Below are 20,150 nucleotides of genomic sequence, written 5' to 3' on the forward strand. Positions count from 1 at the left end.
TTATCAAAACGTAAAAGTTGTAGTGTGTTTTCACAGAATGTATTTGTGCTTATTAAACTTAGAAACCGTACATCATCATCATTTTTACACTGTTTATTGTGTTTTTCATGGTTAACAGTGACGAGGATTGGAATGAGTTCAATGACATAAATAAAATAATCATTCGACAACCCATTCGTACAGAATACAGGATTGCATTTCCATATCTCTACAATAACATGCCACATTATGTTCACTTGTCGTGGTAAGTACCACATTATACTGAATTTTTAAATTTAGTGTGGCACGCAACTGAAGTCACGTTAAACTAAAATAAATATGCCAGTTGGAAAGAAGGAATGAGTTTCCTGTTCATGTGCTGTAAAGAATTTATGTTAAGAGTTTATTTTACAGTTACTTGAAATGTCTTTCATGTCCTATATTTCAATTTTTGGCGTGTAAGTACTGACCAGCTATTGTCTCTTTGTAGTAATTTTAGCAGTTTTCTTAATTGAATTCTCATTAATCTTACGGTTAATTTTATCCAGAAGCCTGATAATTATCTCCCATTACCTAACACATACAAAATTTGCATAAGTTTTGCTTCACATACTTTTTCATTGTCAGAATTTTTCAGTTTGTCACTAATTGATTGTTTTAAATGATCATTGGAATTTCTGCAGCTGTAATAGACAGTATCATAGATGCAAAATTTTTGCATTCTGGTGTATTGTTGTATAAAACCTGAGTTTCAGAAAGGTTATTCTGAGTTAAATTTTTAAAAATCCCTTGTAGTATTTTGTCACCAGTCATGGCAGTGTTGTTATGTCACAAATACATGTCTGTAACATAGTATCTTCTATTTTCTTACTTAATTGTTCACGTAACTAGATTAGTGTGTGCCTTCTCTATTGTTGTTGTCTTTCATGGCCATGTAACACATTGTCATGTGGCCAGCAGCAGCCACAGCAGGTGGCTCTCCTGTGCTGGCATGGCAATCAACATATTTTTAACCTCAGCCCAATTTAATTTTTACATCTGCTTTGTGTTTGGCAAATTGAGTTATCATTTTAAATTTTGTTAACATTTACCATGTTATCTGGACATAAGGTTCTGTGATATCATTCTGTGGCTGATCACAAATTATCTGCAAATGGTAATTCCTTAGTGTTGTCTTGGTATTCAACCTGAATTGAGTGCCCGGCTAAAAATTAATAGCTCCAGCAAAATTATATCCTTTATCACACCAAATGCAAGTCCTTACTGTTTTGTAATGTCTCAACTACATAAAAAATTATAGAATTTGTGACTTCTGTACATTCTTAATTTAAGGGTGTTCACTTGCAGTATGCTTACAGAAGAAAGCAAACATTTCATTCAGTAAATGGTGTACATTTGAAATGTTACATATATTGCTGACAATTATTAATTTAGGGCTATCTTCTTACAACAGTATAAAACAATTTTTTTCTTGCCATTTATATTTAACCCTTGTTATTTGCAATGCATGTTTGGTGGCATGGAATATGTACATATTCGTGTTTAAACTGTTTTAATTTATATTTAGGGCTAAATTTATTGATGTTATGAACAGTTCTGGCACTTTCTGCTTATCTATGATGTAGTGATAGCATACATTTCTACTTACAAATTATGTAGATGCTGGTCTCCATTTATTCTTTCTCTTGTTTTGCAGCTGTTCATTGTCTCCTTATTGCCACACAAAATTTTGTTTTCACAGCACTAGGAACTGAGCATTTGTTTACTTGATTCTGAGATATCTGTATATTTTCAGTATTCTTTTTATTCATATAGTCTGTCACCTTATGATGTTAAGTATATGTTTGTGGTGGTATTTCCTCAAGTGTCCACAACTATTGTTTTTTTAATATAAATTTTTCTTGTAAAATGTACATAAATTTCTGTGGGAGAGGGAGGTTGGTTGATCTGCTTCTGTGATGAGGCCTGTGCTTATGGATATTAGAAGGATGTGCAAGACAGTTTTGTCAAATATAATAGTTCTTACAAAGAAAGGTTGGTGATACTCATTATGAAAATCGATTTGATGGGTATGTTCCCACACAAGTTTTAGAGGCATATGTAAGCAATATGTGTCTGTACTAGCAGTGTGGTAGAATAATTGTGACTGTTATTGATTACTGTTTGGAGTAATTGAGTAATCGCTGAGGTCACATACATACAATTCTTAGGAGATTCTTTCTGTAGTTGTCATGAATTTTCCTTTTTTTAATTACTATTTTTTAATCTTTTTGCAGGTATCATACACCTAATGTTGTGTACATTAAAACTGAAGATCCTGATCTACCAGCATTCTATTTCGACCCTCTCATTAATCCAATTTCACATAGACATTCAATGAAGGTAAGTGTACTGGTTTAAAGCCGGTGTTACCCTACCAAATTTCTTTGTCAAACATTTGATAAAAGATATGATCAAATATTCGTCAAATTTATTTGACAAAGATCGTTGGCGTGGTGCTGAAAAGGTGTATTACACTGTCATCATACTTTTCGTAAAACTTCAAGATGGCTGACAACAACAACTTATTAGCTGCAGCAGTTGCTTGTTCCAAACTTGCATTGTGTGCACATGTGGAAGAGAAGCAGGGGGGAAAAGGAAACTTGCCTGGGTGAAGCTGTGGGTTTTACAATGATACGATAAAATCATTCAACAAAACTTGTTGCCTGAGCATGTAGTGGAGTATGTCAAGTGGTACATAAATTAAGAATGGATGAGCATAAATTTCAGTATTTGCTCAGTGAAATGTATCCGCATATCACAGAGCACAATACTCACTTAAGAACTGCTATATCTGCAGAAGACAGGCTCACTGTAACACTCAGATTCCTTGCTGAAGGAGGGGGTCAGGTCAGGTCTCCAATCTTCTTAATCAATTTTTGTATTTGGGGTAACTCACGTTGTAAAGCACCTCATCAGCTTCATACATCTCTGTTAATTTTGTAATTGTTGGTACACACCAATTGTATTTACCGACCATGTTTATAAACACTCTACAGATGACAGAACACTGCAGCGACGCTAGTGCTCCACGTGGTAAAATGTCACATTGCAATGAACAGAAGACAGGCGACTCTTATGATCAAATCTACAGCAAGGCCCTAGATTTGACCAAATTTATTTGAGGACAGACGAGATTTGACAATGTGCCCTATTACACCATCAAACTTCCTTGACAAAAATATTTTACATATCAACTTTGACAAAGAAATTTGAGTGTGTAATACTGGCTTAAGGGAGTTCTGGTAGCATCATATTTCTTTTCTAGTCTAATGTTGTTGGCTTATCAGCAGCTGCATAAATTTTATGAAATTTGTATATTGTTAGTGGTACTTCAACCAAGATTGTCTTTATAACATTTTATGGGCAAGTTTGTAGAGGATTAAGTTTTATGTTGGTCATAATTCATGTACCTCCTTGGCAGTGTTATTAAAAAGGTTTATCTAAAATTGTTTGATTTTATATTGTTATATTTCAGTTAATACTGAATTTAAAATATAAAGCATATGAAAGAGGGTATTTTGATGTTCCAGCATTGGTATTTGATAGCAGTTGAGGTGTGTGTCAATATTGACAATCAGTGTTATCTGCTGATGACAACTACTGTTGAATATTTGATAAAACAATTGGCTGTTCTTTGAGCTGACCTTTCTTTGGTAGGTAATTTGGATATCATTGTCTTATTGTGCTGTCAATCGGAAATGGTATAATTAATTTTTGGGCAGAGGATGCACATATCTTGAAGGAAAATGGTACACTGGCAGAGAAAGTATAAGTGACAGCGTTCTTTGTGAATTTCAAGCTGTTCGTTGTAGAAAAAGTGCTATGGAATGTGTTCACTTCCGTGGAAACTATGCCATGAAATTTTTTGTTCACCTGAGTCTGTAATGTGCTGTAGTGTGATTAGGTGCTAGAATTGAATGCTACTGCCCCATGAACATCCATTCTATACAATTTACTGAAATACATTCATCATAGCAAAGTGAAAGGAACACAAGAATGCAGATGGGGAGAGAAAATTGAAGTCTGCTGAGGCACAGGACAGAGTCTTCAAGAAGTGAATATACCACCTTTTTACTTACTAAAGTTGAAACAAAATGAGATGGTTTGATTTCATTCTTGTGTGGCAGCGTGACTTAAAAGTTGTCTCAGATGTAACTATGAACAGTTCTACACAATTCACTGGTTGTCCAAATGCAAATGAAACCTCAAACCTACAATTTAAAGGAAGAGATAATCCAGTGGTCTGACATGGACTAAATGGCGGCAACTCAAAGAATTGGTAAAATGACATCATTTCAGTTAAGTGAGACTCATGGTTTCTGTACTGAGGAAGGCTGCGACATTACCGATTTGAACCCACCTAGACCTCAGACTGTGCTACAGTCAGTTTGTAACTACAACCAAGATTTTGGGTGGGAGCATCACATTTCTTCCAAAATTTATGTGCAGTATCTCCTTTCCAGTTTATAATGAACTATTAAGTAACACTGAAAGTTATCTTCAATATAAGATCTACAGGTAGCAGCACATTTTTCTGCCATTGTTACAGTTTGATCTTTTAATTCAGTGTATGTTAGCTTTGCTGCAGGCTTGATGTTTTTCATATTTTCATTTCCAAACTTAAGGCATTAAATATTTTGCATGTGTTCAGTCTGCTGTGTATCAGTGGGTGATGTGAAACTTGATGTTACCATGACATCAAGGGTTTGTGTTGTCACTGGCTGATAGAATCGAAGTGAGCAACTGTCATGTTGATTTAAGTTAGCATTCCATATTTGTTGGGTTTCATATTTTTACTTTGGTATTATGAAAACGTGTAGTTTAAGTGATACATAGCATTAAGGATATCTTCAAAACATGCAGTTATTATGGTTTGTTGTGCTAAAGTATTGGAAATGGGATGTTTTTGGAAAAAAAATGTTGCCTACTATATTTCAGCACTTAGTTTAGTAGCAACTCTAACAAAAGAATTGCTTCTTATCACCCATTAATGCACCTTTTGCGTATCTTAATTCATTTGTTTATAGATGAAAGTGGTCAGACTCTCACTCTGTTGCAGAATGGGCTATGACCATTTCAGTAAAATATTTGCGCATTGCTTTCATATTGTGTTGGTTTTAGCCATGCACTATGCTGCTGTTATTCACTGAGAAAACAACAGTTACTAGAACTCTGGCACAAAACTCTCATAGGAAGAAACAAAGTGATAACAATAATGGGACATGGGACACTTTTCACACCTCTGTCATTCATTCGTGAAACTCTCACCATGACACACGAGAGACACACACACAGTTTCGTTGGTAGTAATTACTAAAACGAATTTTAGCATTGATTACATTAGGCATTGCCAGTGATGGAATATATTTAAAATATGTAATCTTATGAACCATGGACCTTGCCGTTGGTGGGGAGACTTGCATGCCTCAGCGATGCAGATAGCTGTACTGCAGGTGAAACCACATCAGAGGGGTATCTGTTGAGAGGCCAGACGAACGTGTGGTTCTGAAGAAGGGCAGCAGCCTGGGGCAACAGTCTGGGTGATTGACTGATCTGGCCTTGTAACACTAACCAAAACGGCCTTTTTGTGCTGGTACTGCGAACGGCTGAAAGCAAAGGGAAACTATGGCCGTAATTTTTCCCGAGGGCATGCAGCTTTACTGTATGGTTAAATGATGATGGCGTCCTCTTGGGTAAAATATTCCGGAGGTAAAATAGTCCCCCGTTCGGATCTCCGGCGGGTACTACTTAGGAGGACGTCGTTATCAGGAGGAAAAAAACTGGCATTCTACGGATCAGAGCGTGGAATGTCAGATCCCTTAAGCGGGCAGGTAGGTTAGAAAATTTAAAAAGGGAAATGGATAGGTTAAAGTTAGATATAGTGGGAATTAGTGAAGTTCGGTGGCAGGAGGAACAAGACTTCTGGTCAGGTGACTACAGGGTTATAAACACAAAATCAAATAGGGGTAATGCAGGAGTAGGTTTAATAATGAATAGGAAAATAGGAATGCAGGTAAGCTACTACAAACAGTATAGTGAATGCATTAATGTGACCAAGATAGATACGAACCCCACGCCTACCACATTAGTGCAAATTTATATGCCAACTAGCTCCACAGATGACGAAGAGATTGATGAAATGTATGATGAGATAAAAGAAATTATTCAATAATGAAAGGAGACGAAAATTTAATAGTCATGGGTGACTGGAACTCGATAATAGGAAAAGGGAGAGAGGGAAATGTAGTAGGTGAATATGGAATGGGATTAAGGAATGAAAGAGAAAGGCGCCTGGTAGAATTTTGCACAGAGCATAACTGTATGGGTAGCTTTGAGGAATGAAATAGTGAAGGCAGCAGAGGATCAAGTAGGTAAAAACACGAGGCCTAGTAGAAATCCTTGGTTAACAGAAGAAATATTGAATTTAATTGATGAAAGGAGAAAATATAAAAATGCAGTAATGAAGCAGGCAAAAAGGAATACAAACAACTCACAAATGAGATCAACAGGAAGTGCGAAATGGCTAAGCAGGGATGGCTAGTGGACAAATTTAAGGATGTAGGTGCACATATCACTAGGGGTATGACAGATACTGCCTACAGGAAAATTAGAGAGACCTTTGGAGAAAAGAGAACCACTTGCATGAATATCAAGAGCTCAGATGGAAAAAAAGTTCTAAGCAAAGAAGGGAAAGCAGAAAGGTGGAAGGAGTATATAGAAGGTCTATGTTCTTGAGGACAATATTACAGAAATGCAAGAGAATGTAGGTGAAGATGAAATAGGAGATAAAATACTGCGTGAAGAGTTTGACAGAGCACTGAAAGACGTAAGTCATAGCAAGGCCCCGAGAATAGACATCAGGCCTCTCAAAACTCTACCATTTAGTGAGCAAGATGTATGAGACAGGCAAAATACACTCAGACTTCAAGAAGAATATAATAATTCCAATCCCAAAGACAGCTGATGTTGACAGATGTGAAAATTACCGAACTATTAGTTTAATAGGCCACGGCTGCAAAATACTAACACAAATTCATTACAGACAAATGGAAAAACTTGCAGAGGCAGACCTTGGGGAAGATCAGTTTGTATTCAGTAGAAATGTTGGAACACGTGAAGCAATACTGACCATACAACTTATCTTAGAAAATAGATTAAGGAAAGACAAACCTACATTTCTAGCATTTGTAGACTTAGAGAAAGCTTTTGACAATGTTGACTGGAATACTCTCTTTCAAGTTTCTGGGAACGAAAGGCTATTTACAATTTGTTCAGAAACCAGATGGCTGTTATAACAGTAGAGGGGCATGAAAGGGAAGCAGCGGCTGGGAAGGGAGTGAGACAGGGTTGTAGCCTATCCCCGATGTTATTCAATCTGTATATTGAGCAATCAGTGAAGGAAACAAAAGAAATATTCGGAGTGGGAATTAAAATCCATGGAGAAGAAATAAAAGCTTTGAGGTTTGCCGATGACATTGTAATTCTGTCAGAGACAGCAAAGGACATGGAAGAGCAGCTGAATGGAATGGACAGTGTCTTGAAAGGAGGATATAAGATGAACATCAACAAAAGCAAAATGAGGATAATGGAATGTAGTCGAATTAAGTCGGGAATTAGATTAGAAAATGAGACACTTAAAATAGTTAATGAGTTTTGCTATTTGGGAAGCAAAATAACTGATGATGGTCGAAGTAGAGAGGATATAAAATGTAGACTGGCAGTGGCAAGGAAAGCGTTTCTGAAGAAGAGAAATTTGTTAACATCGAGTATAGATTTAAGTGGCAGGAAGCCGTTTCTGAAAGTATTTGTATGGAGTGTAGCCATGTATGGAAGTGAAATGTGGACGATAAATAGTTTAGACAAGAAGAGAATAGAAGCTTTCGAATTGTACAGCATAATCCGGAAGATTAGACGGGTAGATCACATAACTAATGAGTAAGTATTGAATAGGATTGGGCAGAAGAGGAGTTTGTGGCACAACTTGACTAGAAGAAGGAATTGGTTGGTAGGGCATATTCTGAGGCACCAAGGGATCACCAATTTAGTATTGGAGGGAAGTGTGGAGGGTAAAAATCATAGAGGGAGACCAAGAGATGAATACACTAAACAGATTCAGAAGTATGTAGGCTGCAGTAGGTACTGGGAGATGAAGATGCTTTGCACAGGATAGAGTAGCACGGAGAGCTGCATCAAACCAGTCTCTGGACTGAAGACCATAACAACAAAAACGACATCAGAAATAGATTGCTTAATGGGTTACTAAAAATTAATTTTCATTCATTGTGAAACCTGCTACAGTGCTCCAATATATGTATTTAATTGAATGAAATATATTGTATGAAAAAAAAAACTGCATTATTATGAGGCCAAAGATGAATACTTGAGGTATTACTAATTTTTAAAGCAGTTGCAGAGACAGTCATACAAAAAAATTAATTAGCAGCAGTAATTAATACTTCACTGTAAGAAGTCTTCACTGTTTGACATAAATGGCCTGTTTTCAGCAAGATTTATAAGGTAGGGTTCTATAATTGTGTTCCTGCCAATTTCTCTGCTGTAATCTTCATGCTGCAGTTTTTCTGCATGCCCCATGCAAGCTGTCCATGCAGATATTGAGATGCTGTCTATTGCCTTGTGTGTAAGTCTCTCAACATCTGCAATTCTAAATACAGCTTCATGAATATTGTCTGAATGACCCCAAACTAATAGCATAGTCTTCAGCTGTCTGCTCCTGGCATTTGGTAACAGTGCAACAAGTGCCTTGTGCCAGAGTGGATTCAGTGGAAAACTGTCTTTTGAAGTATTGATACACACGAAATATTCTTCCTCTAGTTCATTTGTGCAACACATGGTGTAATTTCTTACCATCATTCATAATGAACAGTATGAGGGCAAAATAATCACTCAGCATGGAATGCTGTGACTGAAATAAGCCGCGTGCTTTAAGAACACAGATTGCCATGTGCAGAATGAAGGCAAGAATTTCGCTAATGCTCGATTGGCTGAGAGTCACATTGTACATTTCCGCATGCTTCTGTGTATCTGACACCTTGACCCACCTTTATAGCTGGACTCCATTTTAGTACACTGAGAGACATTTACAAGCTCATTTCTAGAGCAGATGGATTTGCCTATGCCAGAAACAAAAAACTACTTATAACAGTATCAAAACATTAGTACTAAACATCAGTAAATTAAATGTTAAAGCATAATATAGAGACATACTTAATAGCGAAGTTTCATCTACTCTGTTCATTTGTTTTGCTGTAAGCAGCAGAATCGTGTGGGAGTTGGTAAGGACACCATTAGGCTCGTAACGGCTGTACTCCATAGAAGCTATGCTCCCGCGCCTCTACTACATAGAGCTAACTGGCATTCTCAAGTCGAAGCCTTAAGACTGCAACCTACCTGTTCAAAAAAAGTAACTTGATATTAACAGTTCCAGAAATGTTGACCATTTTTATTCATGTGTGAAACGTTCAAAATGTGTTCTGATAATTTGTTATGTAATATGTAGCCGCAGCTGATTTTAGGCATCATGCTTTAACCTCTTACTGTTGTAGAATCAACATTGGATATCCTGAAAGAATGTGTCATAGCACAATCTCATGAGAAATTTGGCACCACAAAACCCAGTTGAAATAAAATTGATTGCCAGACAGGGCTGTGGGCTTATAGTTGAAGAAAGCTGTGTGTTTTAAAAGGTAGCAATATCAAAATTTTCTTTCTTTAAATACAGATGAAATTGGAAGGATTACTGGGAAATTAGGAATGTAGCAAAGTTAACATTGGTGACAGCAAAATTAGGCCACTGCAGCAAAGTTCGTGATAAACTTGGAAACAGCAACTAGAGAGTAAGAAATCTACAGAGTTGCGAAGCAGTGTCGGCAGCATACAGAGAGAAATTTCGTGGAATCAGTGATGAAGACGACAAACTAGCATTCAGTAGGAAGAAAACAGCGAAGCAGTGGTGGCAATATTTCGGAAAATTTGCCTTGAGGCATTTCCAAGTGCTCCAATTTCTGTGTCGCGGCATCTGTGCAGGGTCACATTAGACTGCACCAATTGCCAAGGATGAGGTTGTTGAGAGAGAGAGGGGGGGGGGGGGGTTATGGAAAATGGAAAGGCAATGTAACCAGATGATTGACCTGCAAATGTGTGAAAATTAAAGCATTGGTATTTGGCTGAATGGTTATCAGATTTCGCCAACAAAATTGTCAAAGAGGGATCAATTGCAGCTGATCTGACATGTAATCAAACAGTTCCAGTTTGTGAGCATAAGGGTAGCCTAGCTGAATGCAGCAACTATCACCCAGTACGGCTTCTATCACTCACAGTGAAGGTCTTTGAATGCATCACTGATAAAAGGATCTGACTAATAGGGTGTCCAGACATTTCTACCATGATCTGAAGAGCCAGATACAATAAGCTGCTGGATTATTAGGCGATTTTTTGTTTTGGTAGGAGTATCTTAGGGACCTGCTCTTTTGCCTCCTTTTCATCATAGTCGTGGGTACAGTCACAAGATATCTACAGGAAACTGCACCTTGGATGTTACTGTAAGCTGGTGATGTGCTGTTGTCCTGTAAACACAAGACTGACCTATCAAGTGAGAGCTTGAAATGATCAGCGTGTGGAAGTAGATTTGTTACTGTACATAAAGAAAATACAGTACCACATCACAGGTCTAAATTACTTGGATACCATCAGAATTAGTGATGCTGACCTCCCAACAGCAAGGACTTTGTAAGTACATAGGCTCTGCAATTGCTGCTGATGGAAATCTCTGTGGAGAAACCTCTTACTGCCGGAGTAGCTTGTGGTTCGAGTGGTGTTCTGTGAACTCTGCACTCTGTGACAGGAAGATTCCAGACAGGCTCAAGTCAAAAGTACACAGATCTGTAATCTGTTTAGTTCCATTGTATGGTGCTGAATGATGGCCTTTAACAAAGGAAGTGAGATGACAACTTGCCGCCATGGAAATATAAATTCTCAAGTGGACATCTATATCAATACTGCACAGTAATGCCACAAATGGTGAAGTTTGTGATTTATATGGAGTAGTACCAATGATAGTAAAGATGAGAGAAAGCAGTGAGCAATGTAAGAGCATGTTCTTAGAACATTTGCAACAACAGTGGCAAAAAATGGTTTTAGTTGAGTGTAAATGGTAAACAGCCATTAAGAACATGTAGACAGTGATGGCTTTGACACGCCTCACGAATATATCAAGGTGTGAGGTGGCCAGCATTGAATGCAAAACCCGCTAAAATCGTGACAGAACCAAAAATGCAGATCCTGCCATAATGTGGGACAAATGCTGTAGAAGAGGAGGAGGGAGAAGAAGAAGAAGATTACAAAATGAAAGGAAGTTTTTGTTTCTACAGACTCAGGGCCAGAAACAAAGGAGATGAGATAAACTATTTATCAGTGAAAATTGCCAGTCAACAATAAGTTGAAAGTGAATGAAAAATTGTGAGAAAATAAGTAAGAAGTTGAGAATCATATTTCAGCACTTTTGTTCGACATTGACGCTTCTTTGGCAATGTGTGATTGTTTTAAAGTGAAAGGTCTAAGCCACTCTTTCTGTACCCAAGATAAGATGATAGAGATTGCGTTCAAGCATGAGATACTTGTTTAGGGGCTTGCTCTAAATCCTCAGACTAATTTGTCTGCATTCAGGTGGTCTCATATCTGGTTAAGTGCAGTAAATGTATTCAGTTCTAAATTGCAGTTGGTTCAATAATTTTATTAGCTCATATATACTCATTCCTCCTGTGCTTGTTTCTTTTATCTTACCTATTAACTCGATGTTCATCATAACACTAGATTCTAATGCAGTCTAGAGCTTTTTCAGAAATAAGCTTCGTAATAATAGTTACATTTAATGTGTGATAGGCAACAGAACCCTTGCCGGATGATGATGAGGAGTTTGAACTACCGGAAGAAGTGCAGCCGTTCCTTCAAGAGACACCATTGTACACAGACAACACAGCAAATGGTATTGCTCTCTTGTGGGCACCACGACCATTTAATATACGATCAGGTAATATTAATTTCTAGTCAGGTTTCAAGAAGCTGTCAAAAACTGTTCTGTGACTTACTTTCCCTAATGGATTAAAATTTAAATTAAATAATTACATTATTCATTAGCAACTACAGACTAGTTTCACTGAAATTTATTATATAATTCGCAGGAAGAACACGTAGAGCAATTGATGTGCCTCTGGTTAAATCGTGGTATCGTGAACATTGCCCACCAGGACAACCAGTAAAAGTCAGAGTCAGTTACCAGAAGTTATTGAAATACTTTGTACTTAATGCTTTGAAGCATCGACCACCAAAACCACAAAAGAAAAGGCAAGATAATCCTTATCTGTAAAAACCATTTTATTTTAGCATTAGCCTTTTTTTAACAATTGACAGAAACAAGCTTGTTTTTAGTAATGGTGACAATACTTGTATTACTTTCATTTTATCACATAAATCTCATAAGTGTTTTTAGATTTTTACAGCCCATCTTATTGAGAAAGTTTTATTGTTGAAAAGATCTAGTCATAATCACCATATTTTGGGGTATTGGAAGTTAATCCACCATAGAGCTAATTGTGTGTGTGTGTGGGTGTGTGGGTGTGTGGGTGTGTGGGTGTGTGTGTGGGTGTGTGTGTGGGTGTGTGTGTGGGTGGGTGTGTCTGTGGGTGGGTGTGTGTGTGGGTGGGTGGGTGGGTGGGTGGGCGGGTGGGTGGGCGCGTGCGCATGCATTGCTTGGACATCAATATGTAGCAAAATATGTAACATTGATATGTTTTATTTCCACCTTTTCTCTAAATGGGGTTAGATGTTTCAATTGTGTGTACTTGTTTCAGTAATTAGTGTGTATGTAAATCTTACTTTAATAGACATGGAACAGTTAAATTGATACTTTTACTAAACAACTTTTCACTGTGAAAATGCTAGCAATATTGTATGATTAACGTATTTCTGTGCCCGTACCTCGTTTTTCAGATATCTGTTCAGATCCTTCAAGTCCACAAAATTCTTTCAGACAACAACACTTGATTGGGTTGAAGCTGGTTTACAAGTTTGTCGCCAGGGATATAATATGCTCAATCTCCTAATCCACCGAAAAAATCTGAACTATCTTCACTTGGATTATAATTTCAATCTTAAACCTGTCAAAACATTGACGACAAAAGAGAGAAAAAAGTCCAGATTCGGAAATGGTAAGTGTGTGAAATGAAGGCAGCACTAACATTTTATTACTTTGTAATATGTTGCAGTTAAGCTGGCTATCTTATATTTTTTAATGGTAGTAAAAATATCTGTGCCTTTGAAGTTTTTTGTGTGTTTGTTTGTTTACAGCATTCCATTTATGCCGAGAAATACTAAGGTTGACTAAATTGATAGTGGACTCTCACGTTCAGTATCGTCTAAATAATGTTGATGCATTCCAGTTGGCGGATGGCATACAATACATATTTGCACACGTTGGCCAGTTAACGGGAATGTACAGGTATAAATATAAACTCATGAGACAAATAAGGATGTGTAAAGACTTGAAACATCTGATCTACTACAGGTTCAACACTGTAAGTTCCACTTCTCTTATATTGTATATTTATTAGTGAAGTGTCATCTTTTCTGTTGTGTGGATTTAAAATGTACAGTGGCTGTAAAATAGTAGAAAGTTTTGCTGTATTATAACAGTGTGATTACATCATACAATGCAGTGATCGTAGTGACACACTCTCTAACAATAAATGACTGTGATAAACTAGACTTCAGTAGAATTTACAAGCAGAAAAGTCTCTACCATCAGAAACAGTATTCCTTCAAGTAGCAACAGAGGCAAGGGAAAGAGATATGAAGTGCTGGGAGGGTGGGTGGATGGCTGGGAAAATTATTCTGATTTGATTATGGCAATTAGGGAGACTCTCATATATGAAGCATTCTCCTTTATGTTGTCAGCTATATATCTTGTGGAGCATTTGTGTGTGTCAAAAGCATCAAATTTCAACATACAATTATTGAATTACACGAAAAAATGGAAATTAATTACAAACTACAGTGTGCAAAAACTTAGTTCAACATGTTTACATCATTACAGATATTTGTATTTAGGTTATGACATGTTCGATATGCCTACCATCATTGGCGATGATTTGAGGCTGACAAAATTCTGCATGACCCACTGAAGTGTTGAAACGTTGATGCTGTCAATGAATGGCTGTTTTCAGATCAGCAATGGTTTTTGGGGTTATTGTTGTACATCTTTTCTTTAATGTAGCCCCACAAGGAGGAGTCTCATGTGTTCATGTCCGGAGAATACGGCGGCAAATCGAGGCCTATGCCAATGACCTCTAGGTACACCAGAGCCAGAATGCGGTCCCCGAACTGCACCTCTAGAACATCAAACACAGCCCTGCTTCAATGGGTTCAAGTTCCATCTTGCATGAACCACATCTTGTCAAAATTAGGGTCACTTTGGATAATTGGGGATGAAATCATCTTCCATAGCCTTCATGTACCATTTGGTAGTCACTGTTGCATCAAGGAATATCGCACCGATTATTCCATGGTGGGACATTGCACACCACACTCACCCATTGAGGGTGAAGAGACTTCTTGATTGTAAAATGCCGATGACCAGTATCCCAAATGCGCCAATTTTGCTCATTGGAGAACCCATACAAATTAAAGTGGGCTTAGTTGCTAAACCAGACCATATGTGCATACTAATAGCCCTGTGGCCAACCGGGCAGTTTGAACACCCTAGCGCAGACCATTCACAAGTTAAGACTATTTTCTTTCATATAGTTCAATAATTGTCACCCTGTACATGTAAATACATAATAGCACTTGTCAACTAATTGCCAGTTTAAAATTTAAAGACAATGTTACATTTTGCAGGGGTAGTCTGAAGTGCTACTTATATTCCATTAAATGTCTTTAAGAATGTAAACAAGGCAATATGCGTCCCGTCCCCCCTCCCCATTACTTCTTGATTCAGTGTTACTGTGCAAATATAGCGTGGGAAATAATTACTTGTGTTCTGGTGTATTTTGAAATGACCATGATTATACAATTTATAATACTTAAACCTAAAGAAGAAAATATTGCAAAAGTATGTTAATTACCTTATTTTTTCAGAAATTATAAGGCATAATAGTATGTAAGTACTCGCACATATTGCAATGCTTCGCAGTTGCTAAATATATATGGGAGTTGGATACATATCCTAATCCCCTTGTTCCTGATCTCTCTGTCCATCTCCTCTTCTCCCCTGTTTCTATTTATCTCAACCTTTCCCCACCCCCTACCTCTATCAGCTCCTCACTTCCCTTCCATTTCCCTTTCCTCCTTCCCCCGACCTTGAGCCTTGTTTATTGTTGTAGCCAATGAAACCCTGATTGGAAATTGAAGTTCCTTAAAAATAAATGCATGAATTGGTTGGGACCATTGTTATATGGGTATGAGAGACCTCTCCTAGTGCTGGATCTATGCAGATAATAGTATCAGTGGCAATATTTCACGTAGTTTTAAATGTAAAGAGAAAAAATTTATAGCCTAAGTATGTCTGAATGTTTATTAGTGTGATGTATAAAATTTTGAAGTCAGTCAGTCAATAACTTTTTGAGACCTTTCCTGCCCTGAAGTTTATTAAAATGCCACTTAAAAATTGAAATAAATTGGGCAAGAACTTTGCAAGATTTGTGCTAACAATGTGATGTAAGTAGCTTATATCCATCTCAACCTTTATTAGAGTATTGTGTAAAAATGTAAATTAAATCAGTAAGATGATATTTGATTCCCTGTGGTATACATATTTATGTGTCATTTATTGTAAATATATAGCCTATGTTCATCCATTGTGTAAAAATTTGAGGCACCTTGGTTAAGAACTTCAGGAGATTTTTGCAAACTACTGCTAACATTGTTAAATGACAAATTTATGTCATAGTGTGTGTGTGTGTGTGGGGGGGGGGGGGGGTACAGTCATTTTCCACTTCAAGGTTAAATTTACTTTTCATTAGCAATCAAAAATTGGTTGGCAGTGGAAGGGGTCACTTAAATTACAAACAACACAGTGCTCTTAAAACTGCAACACATCAGTTTCCATGCAGTGTCATGGAAAATCGGCCTATAGCCTGATGTAGTGCATCTTTATTGCGTCATGCAATGTTCTAGAATTATCCAGAAAGTGAGTTTACTTAGACTTCTAAATATATTGGAAAATATACAATAATAATGTAACTACTTCGTAAAATATTTTGTCATTGGGGGTGTATGTTGTGGGCTCAACTTTCATATTCGTATTTTAAAAATATGCTGCTTGTGGTTGCCATTGCTGTTTGATTTCCATTTGCACCTCTTTATTGATATGAAAGTGTTAATTTCATGTTTATGCTATGATGAGTAGTGTAGGGGTCCTGAAATCAGCCGTTCTGTGGGCTGACATTTCATTTGGTTGTGCAGTAATGTATCTGAGATCATTTCTGCAGCCATATGGATTGGACTGACGCTAAGCTGAGCTGAAAATTGTACAAAATACAGTTACCATAGACTACAAAGAACACTGTAATGTATTTATTATTTAGCAAAAAAAAAATTGTCATGTTCAGTTGACAGTTGCAATGTCATTATTAACGTCTTCTTGCCTTTGAAAAGCCACACTCATCACTTTATCTGATATAGGCACTGTTGATAGAAAGCAAAGAGCGTCAGTGAAGTTAAAAAAACCTTTTAGAATTGTTTAGGCAGGTGAAGGACTGTACACATATAGGAATTGCATTTTATCAAACATACTCTAGAGTTGCATTCTCCTTGTGCAGGCCGTATTGGGAGTGTATCGACTTCCGTAATGGTGGCTAACGTGAGGTTGTCGGCTGCTTTTAGGATATTTTTGACTTAGAGGCACAAATTTTGTGTGGACTCATTTGTGGCACAAGAGTAATGCGTTTATATTATGGCAGTCAGTAGATGAAGCTGGTAACTATGTAAATGTTCACCTCAATCAATTTATTGAAATTTTCTGGATTTCAAACCAGTGTTTTGCACACCTTCCATTCAGATTTCATCACCCTGGTGGGATGTCTAATTTACTGGTAATCAAGAGCTGGTCTTTTACATGCATCAGGATTTGGACACACTACAGAGAAGGGGGTGTAATTCCATGCTCATAAAGAATCTGTTGTCCATAATGTGCTACTGCATCTTTTCATCTGCAGCAACATTATGGCAAAAGACTGGAAATAGCCAATGAGCTCATAGACACCCCCTTCTCATTGCAAGTCCTGTTGTTTTTAGGGTGTTTGGGAAGCTTACTTTGTGGGTAACATGTGCAAAACTAACTATTTAGATTAACCTTAAAGATGCAAGGGGGTAATAAAGTTGAAGCATTTGTGGCTCATGTTGTCTTTCCACTCCAAGGTAGGTACTAAATGTAACAAATTAGATAGAAGTTTAGAAACAGAGAAATAAAAAGCAGGAATGAAGAAAATCTATTTCCTCGTGGAGACGTGTTAAAGGTGACACAATACTGGGGGTGTTTTAATGAGATATTTATAACATAAAGTTTCTTACATAAAAAGGTATTGATGAAGAGGAGTATTATACAAAATTTCCAAAGAGATTAAAACTGCATACTGGATGGGACTTTATTTTTATGTTCTTACATACTTAGCTAGCTAGCTGAGGTTCCCGACCTACCTTCACAGCTTCACTTTTGCCGGCTTTTCTCTCCTAATGAAGCTGTGGGGGAATATCACGAGTATTAACTAGATTGCTCAGTTATGTGAATGTTGTTGTTGTTGTTGTTGTTGTTGTTGTGGTCTTCAGTCCTGACACTGGTTTGATGCAGCTCTCCATGCTACTCTAACCTCTGCAAGCTTCTTCATCTCCCAGTACCTACTGCAACCTACATCCTTCTGAATCTGCTTAGTGTATTCATCTCTTGGTCTCCCTCTACGATTTATACCCTCCACACTGCCCTCCAATGCTAAATTTGTGATCCCTTGATGCCTCAGAACATGTCCTACCAACCAGTCCCTTCTTCCTGTCAAGTTGTGCCACAAACTCCTCTTCTCCCCAATCCTATTCAATACCTCCTCATTAGTTATGTGATCTACGCATCTAATCATCAGCATTCTTCTGTAGCACCACGTTTCGAAAGCTTCTATTATCTTCTTGTCCAAACTATTTATCGTCCATGATTCACTTCCATACATACAAATACCTTCAGAAATGACTTTCTGACACTTAAATCTATACTTGATGTTAACAAATTTCTCTTCTTCAGAAACGCTTTCCTTGCCATTGCCAGTCTACATTTTATATCCTCTCTACTTCGTCCATCATCAGTTATTTTGCTCCCCAAATAGCAAAACTCCTTTACTACTTTAAGTGTCTCATTTCCTAATCTAATTCCCTCAGCATCACCCGACTTAATTTGACTACATTCCATTATCCTTGTTTTGCTTTTGTTGATGTTCATCTTATACCCTCCTTTCAAGACACTGTCCATTCCATTCAACTGCTCTTCCAAGTCCTTTGCTGTCTCTGACAGAATTATAATGTCATCGGCGAACCTCAAAGTTTTTATTTCTTCTCCATGGATTTTAATACCTACTCTGAATTTTTCTTTTGTTTCCTTCACGGCTTGCTCAATATACAGAGTGAATAACATCGGGGAGAGGCTACAACCCTGTCTTACTCCCTTCCCAACAACTGCTTCCCTTTCATGTCCCTCGACTCTTATAATTGCCATCTGGTTTCTGTACAAATTGTAAATAGCCTTTCGCTCCCTGTATTTTACCCCTGCCACCTTCAGAATTTGAAAGAGAGTATTCCAGTCAACATTGTCAAAAGCTTTCTCTTACTCTACAAATGCTAGAAACGTAGGTTTGCCCTTCCATAATCTAGCTTCTAAGATAAGTCGTAGGGTCAGTATTGCCTCACGTGTTCCAACATTTCTGTGGAATCCAAACAAATCTTCCCCGAGGTTGGCTTCTACTAGTTTTTCCATTCGTCTGTAAAGACTTCGCGTTAGTATTTTGCAGCTGTGACTTATTAAACTGATAGTTTGGTAATTTTCACATCTGTCAACACCTGCTTTCTTTGGGATTGGAATTATTATATTCTTCTTGAAGTCTGAGGGTATTTCGCCTGTCTCATACATCTTGTTCACCAGATGGTAGAGTTTTGTCAGGACTGGCTCTTCCAAGACCATCAGTAGATCCATTGGAATGTTGTCTACTCCGGGGGCCTTGTTTCGACTCAGGTCTTTCAGTGCTCTGTCAAACTCTTCACACAGTATTGTATCTCCCATTTCATCTTCATCTACATCCTCTTCCATTTCCATAATATTGTCCTCAAGTACATCGCCTTTATATAGATCCTCTATATACTCCTTCCACCTTTCCGCTTTCCCTTCTTGGGTTAGAACTGGGTTTCCATCTGAGCTGTTAATATTCGTACAAGTGGTTCTCTTCTCTCCAAAGGTCTCTTTAATTTTCCTGTAGGCAGTATCTATCTTACCCCTAGTGATATGTGCCTCTACATCCTTACATTTGTCCTCTAGCCATCCCTGCTCAGCCATTTTGCACTTCCTGTCGATCTCATTTTTTGAGACGTTTATATTCCTTTCTGCCTACTTCATTACTGCATTTTTATATTCTCTCCTTTCATCAATTAAATTCAGTATTTCTTCTGTCACCCAAGGATTTCTACTAGACCTCGTCTTTTTACCTACTTGATCCTCTGCTGCCTTCACTACTTCATCCCTCAATGCTACCCATTCTTCTTCTACTGTATTTCTTTCCCCCATTCCTGTCAATTGCTCCCTTATGCTCTCCCTGAATCTCTGTACAACCTCTGGTTCTTTTAGTTTATCCAGGTTCTTAAATTCCCACCTTTTTGCAGTTTCTTCAGTTTTAATCTACAGGTCATAACCAATAGATTGTGGTCAGAGTCCACATCTGCCCCTGGAACTGTCTTACAATTTAAAACCTGGTTCCTAAATCTCTATCTTACCATTACATAATCTATCTGAAACCTGTCGGTATCTCCAGGCTTCCTCCATGTATACAACCTTCTTTCATTGATTCTTGAACCAAGTGTTACCTATGATT

At 37.6% G+C, this 20,150-nt stretch overlaps 1 protein-coding gene across 1 annotated transcript in view; it reads left to right on the top strand.

Moving 5' to 3' along the window:
- Positions 1-20,150, top strand: part of LOC126349809 (pre-mRNA-processing-splicing factor 8) — a 103,801-nt gene that overhangs the window by 11,735 nt on the left and 71,916 nt on the right. Inside the window, exons 7-12 of the mRNA XM_050002460.1 lie at positions 119-244; positions 2,256-2,361; positions 11,920-12,067; positions 12,219-12,381; positions 13,027-13,244; positions 13,384-13,610. Of these exons, the coding sequence (XP_049858417.1) occupies positions 119-244; positions 2,256-2,361; positions 11,920-12,067; positions 12,219-12,381; positions 13,027-13,244; positions 13,384-13,610 (988 nt within the window). The remainder of the gene's footprint in view (positions 1-118; positions 245-2,255; positions 2,362-11,919; positions 12,068-12,218; positions 12,382-13,026; positions 13,245-13,383; positions 13,611-20,150) is intronic.

The sequence above is a fragment of the Schistocerca gregaria genome, chromosome 1 (assembly GCF_023897955.1).
Source record: "Schistocerca gregaria isolate iqSchGreg1 chromosome 1, iqSchGreg1.2, whole genome shotgun sequence".
Lineage (NCBI taxonomy): Eukaryota > Metazoa > Arthropoda > Insecta > Orthoptera > Acrididae > Schistocerca > Schistocerca gregaria.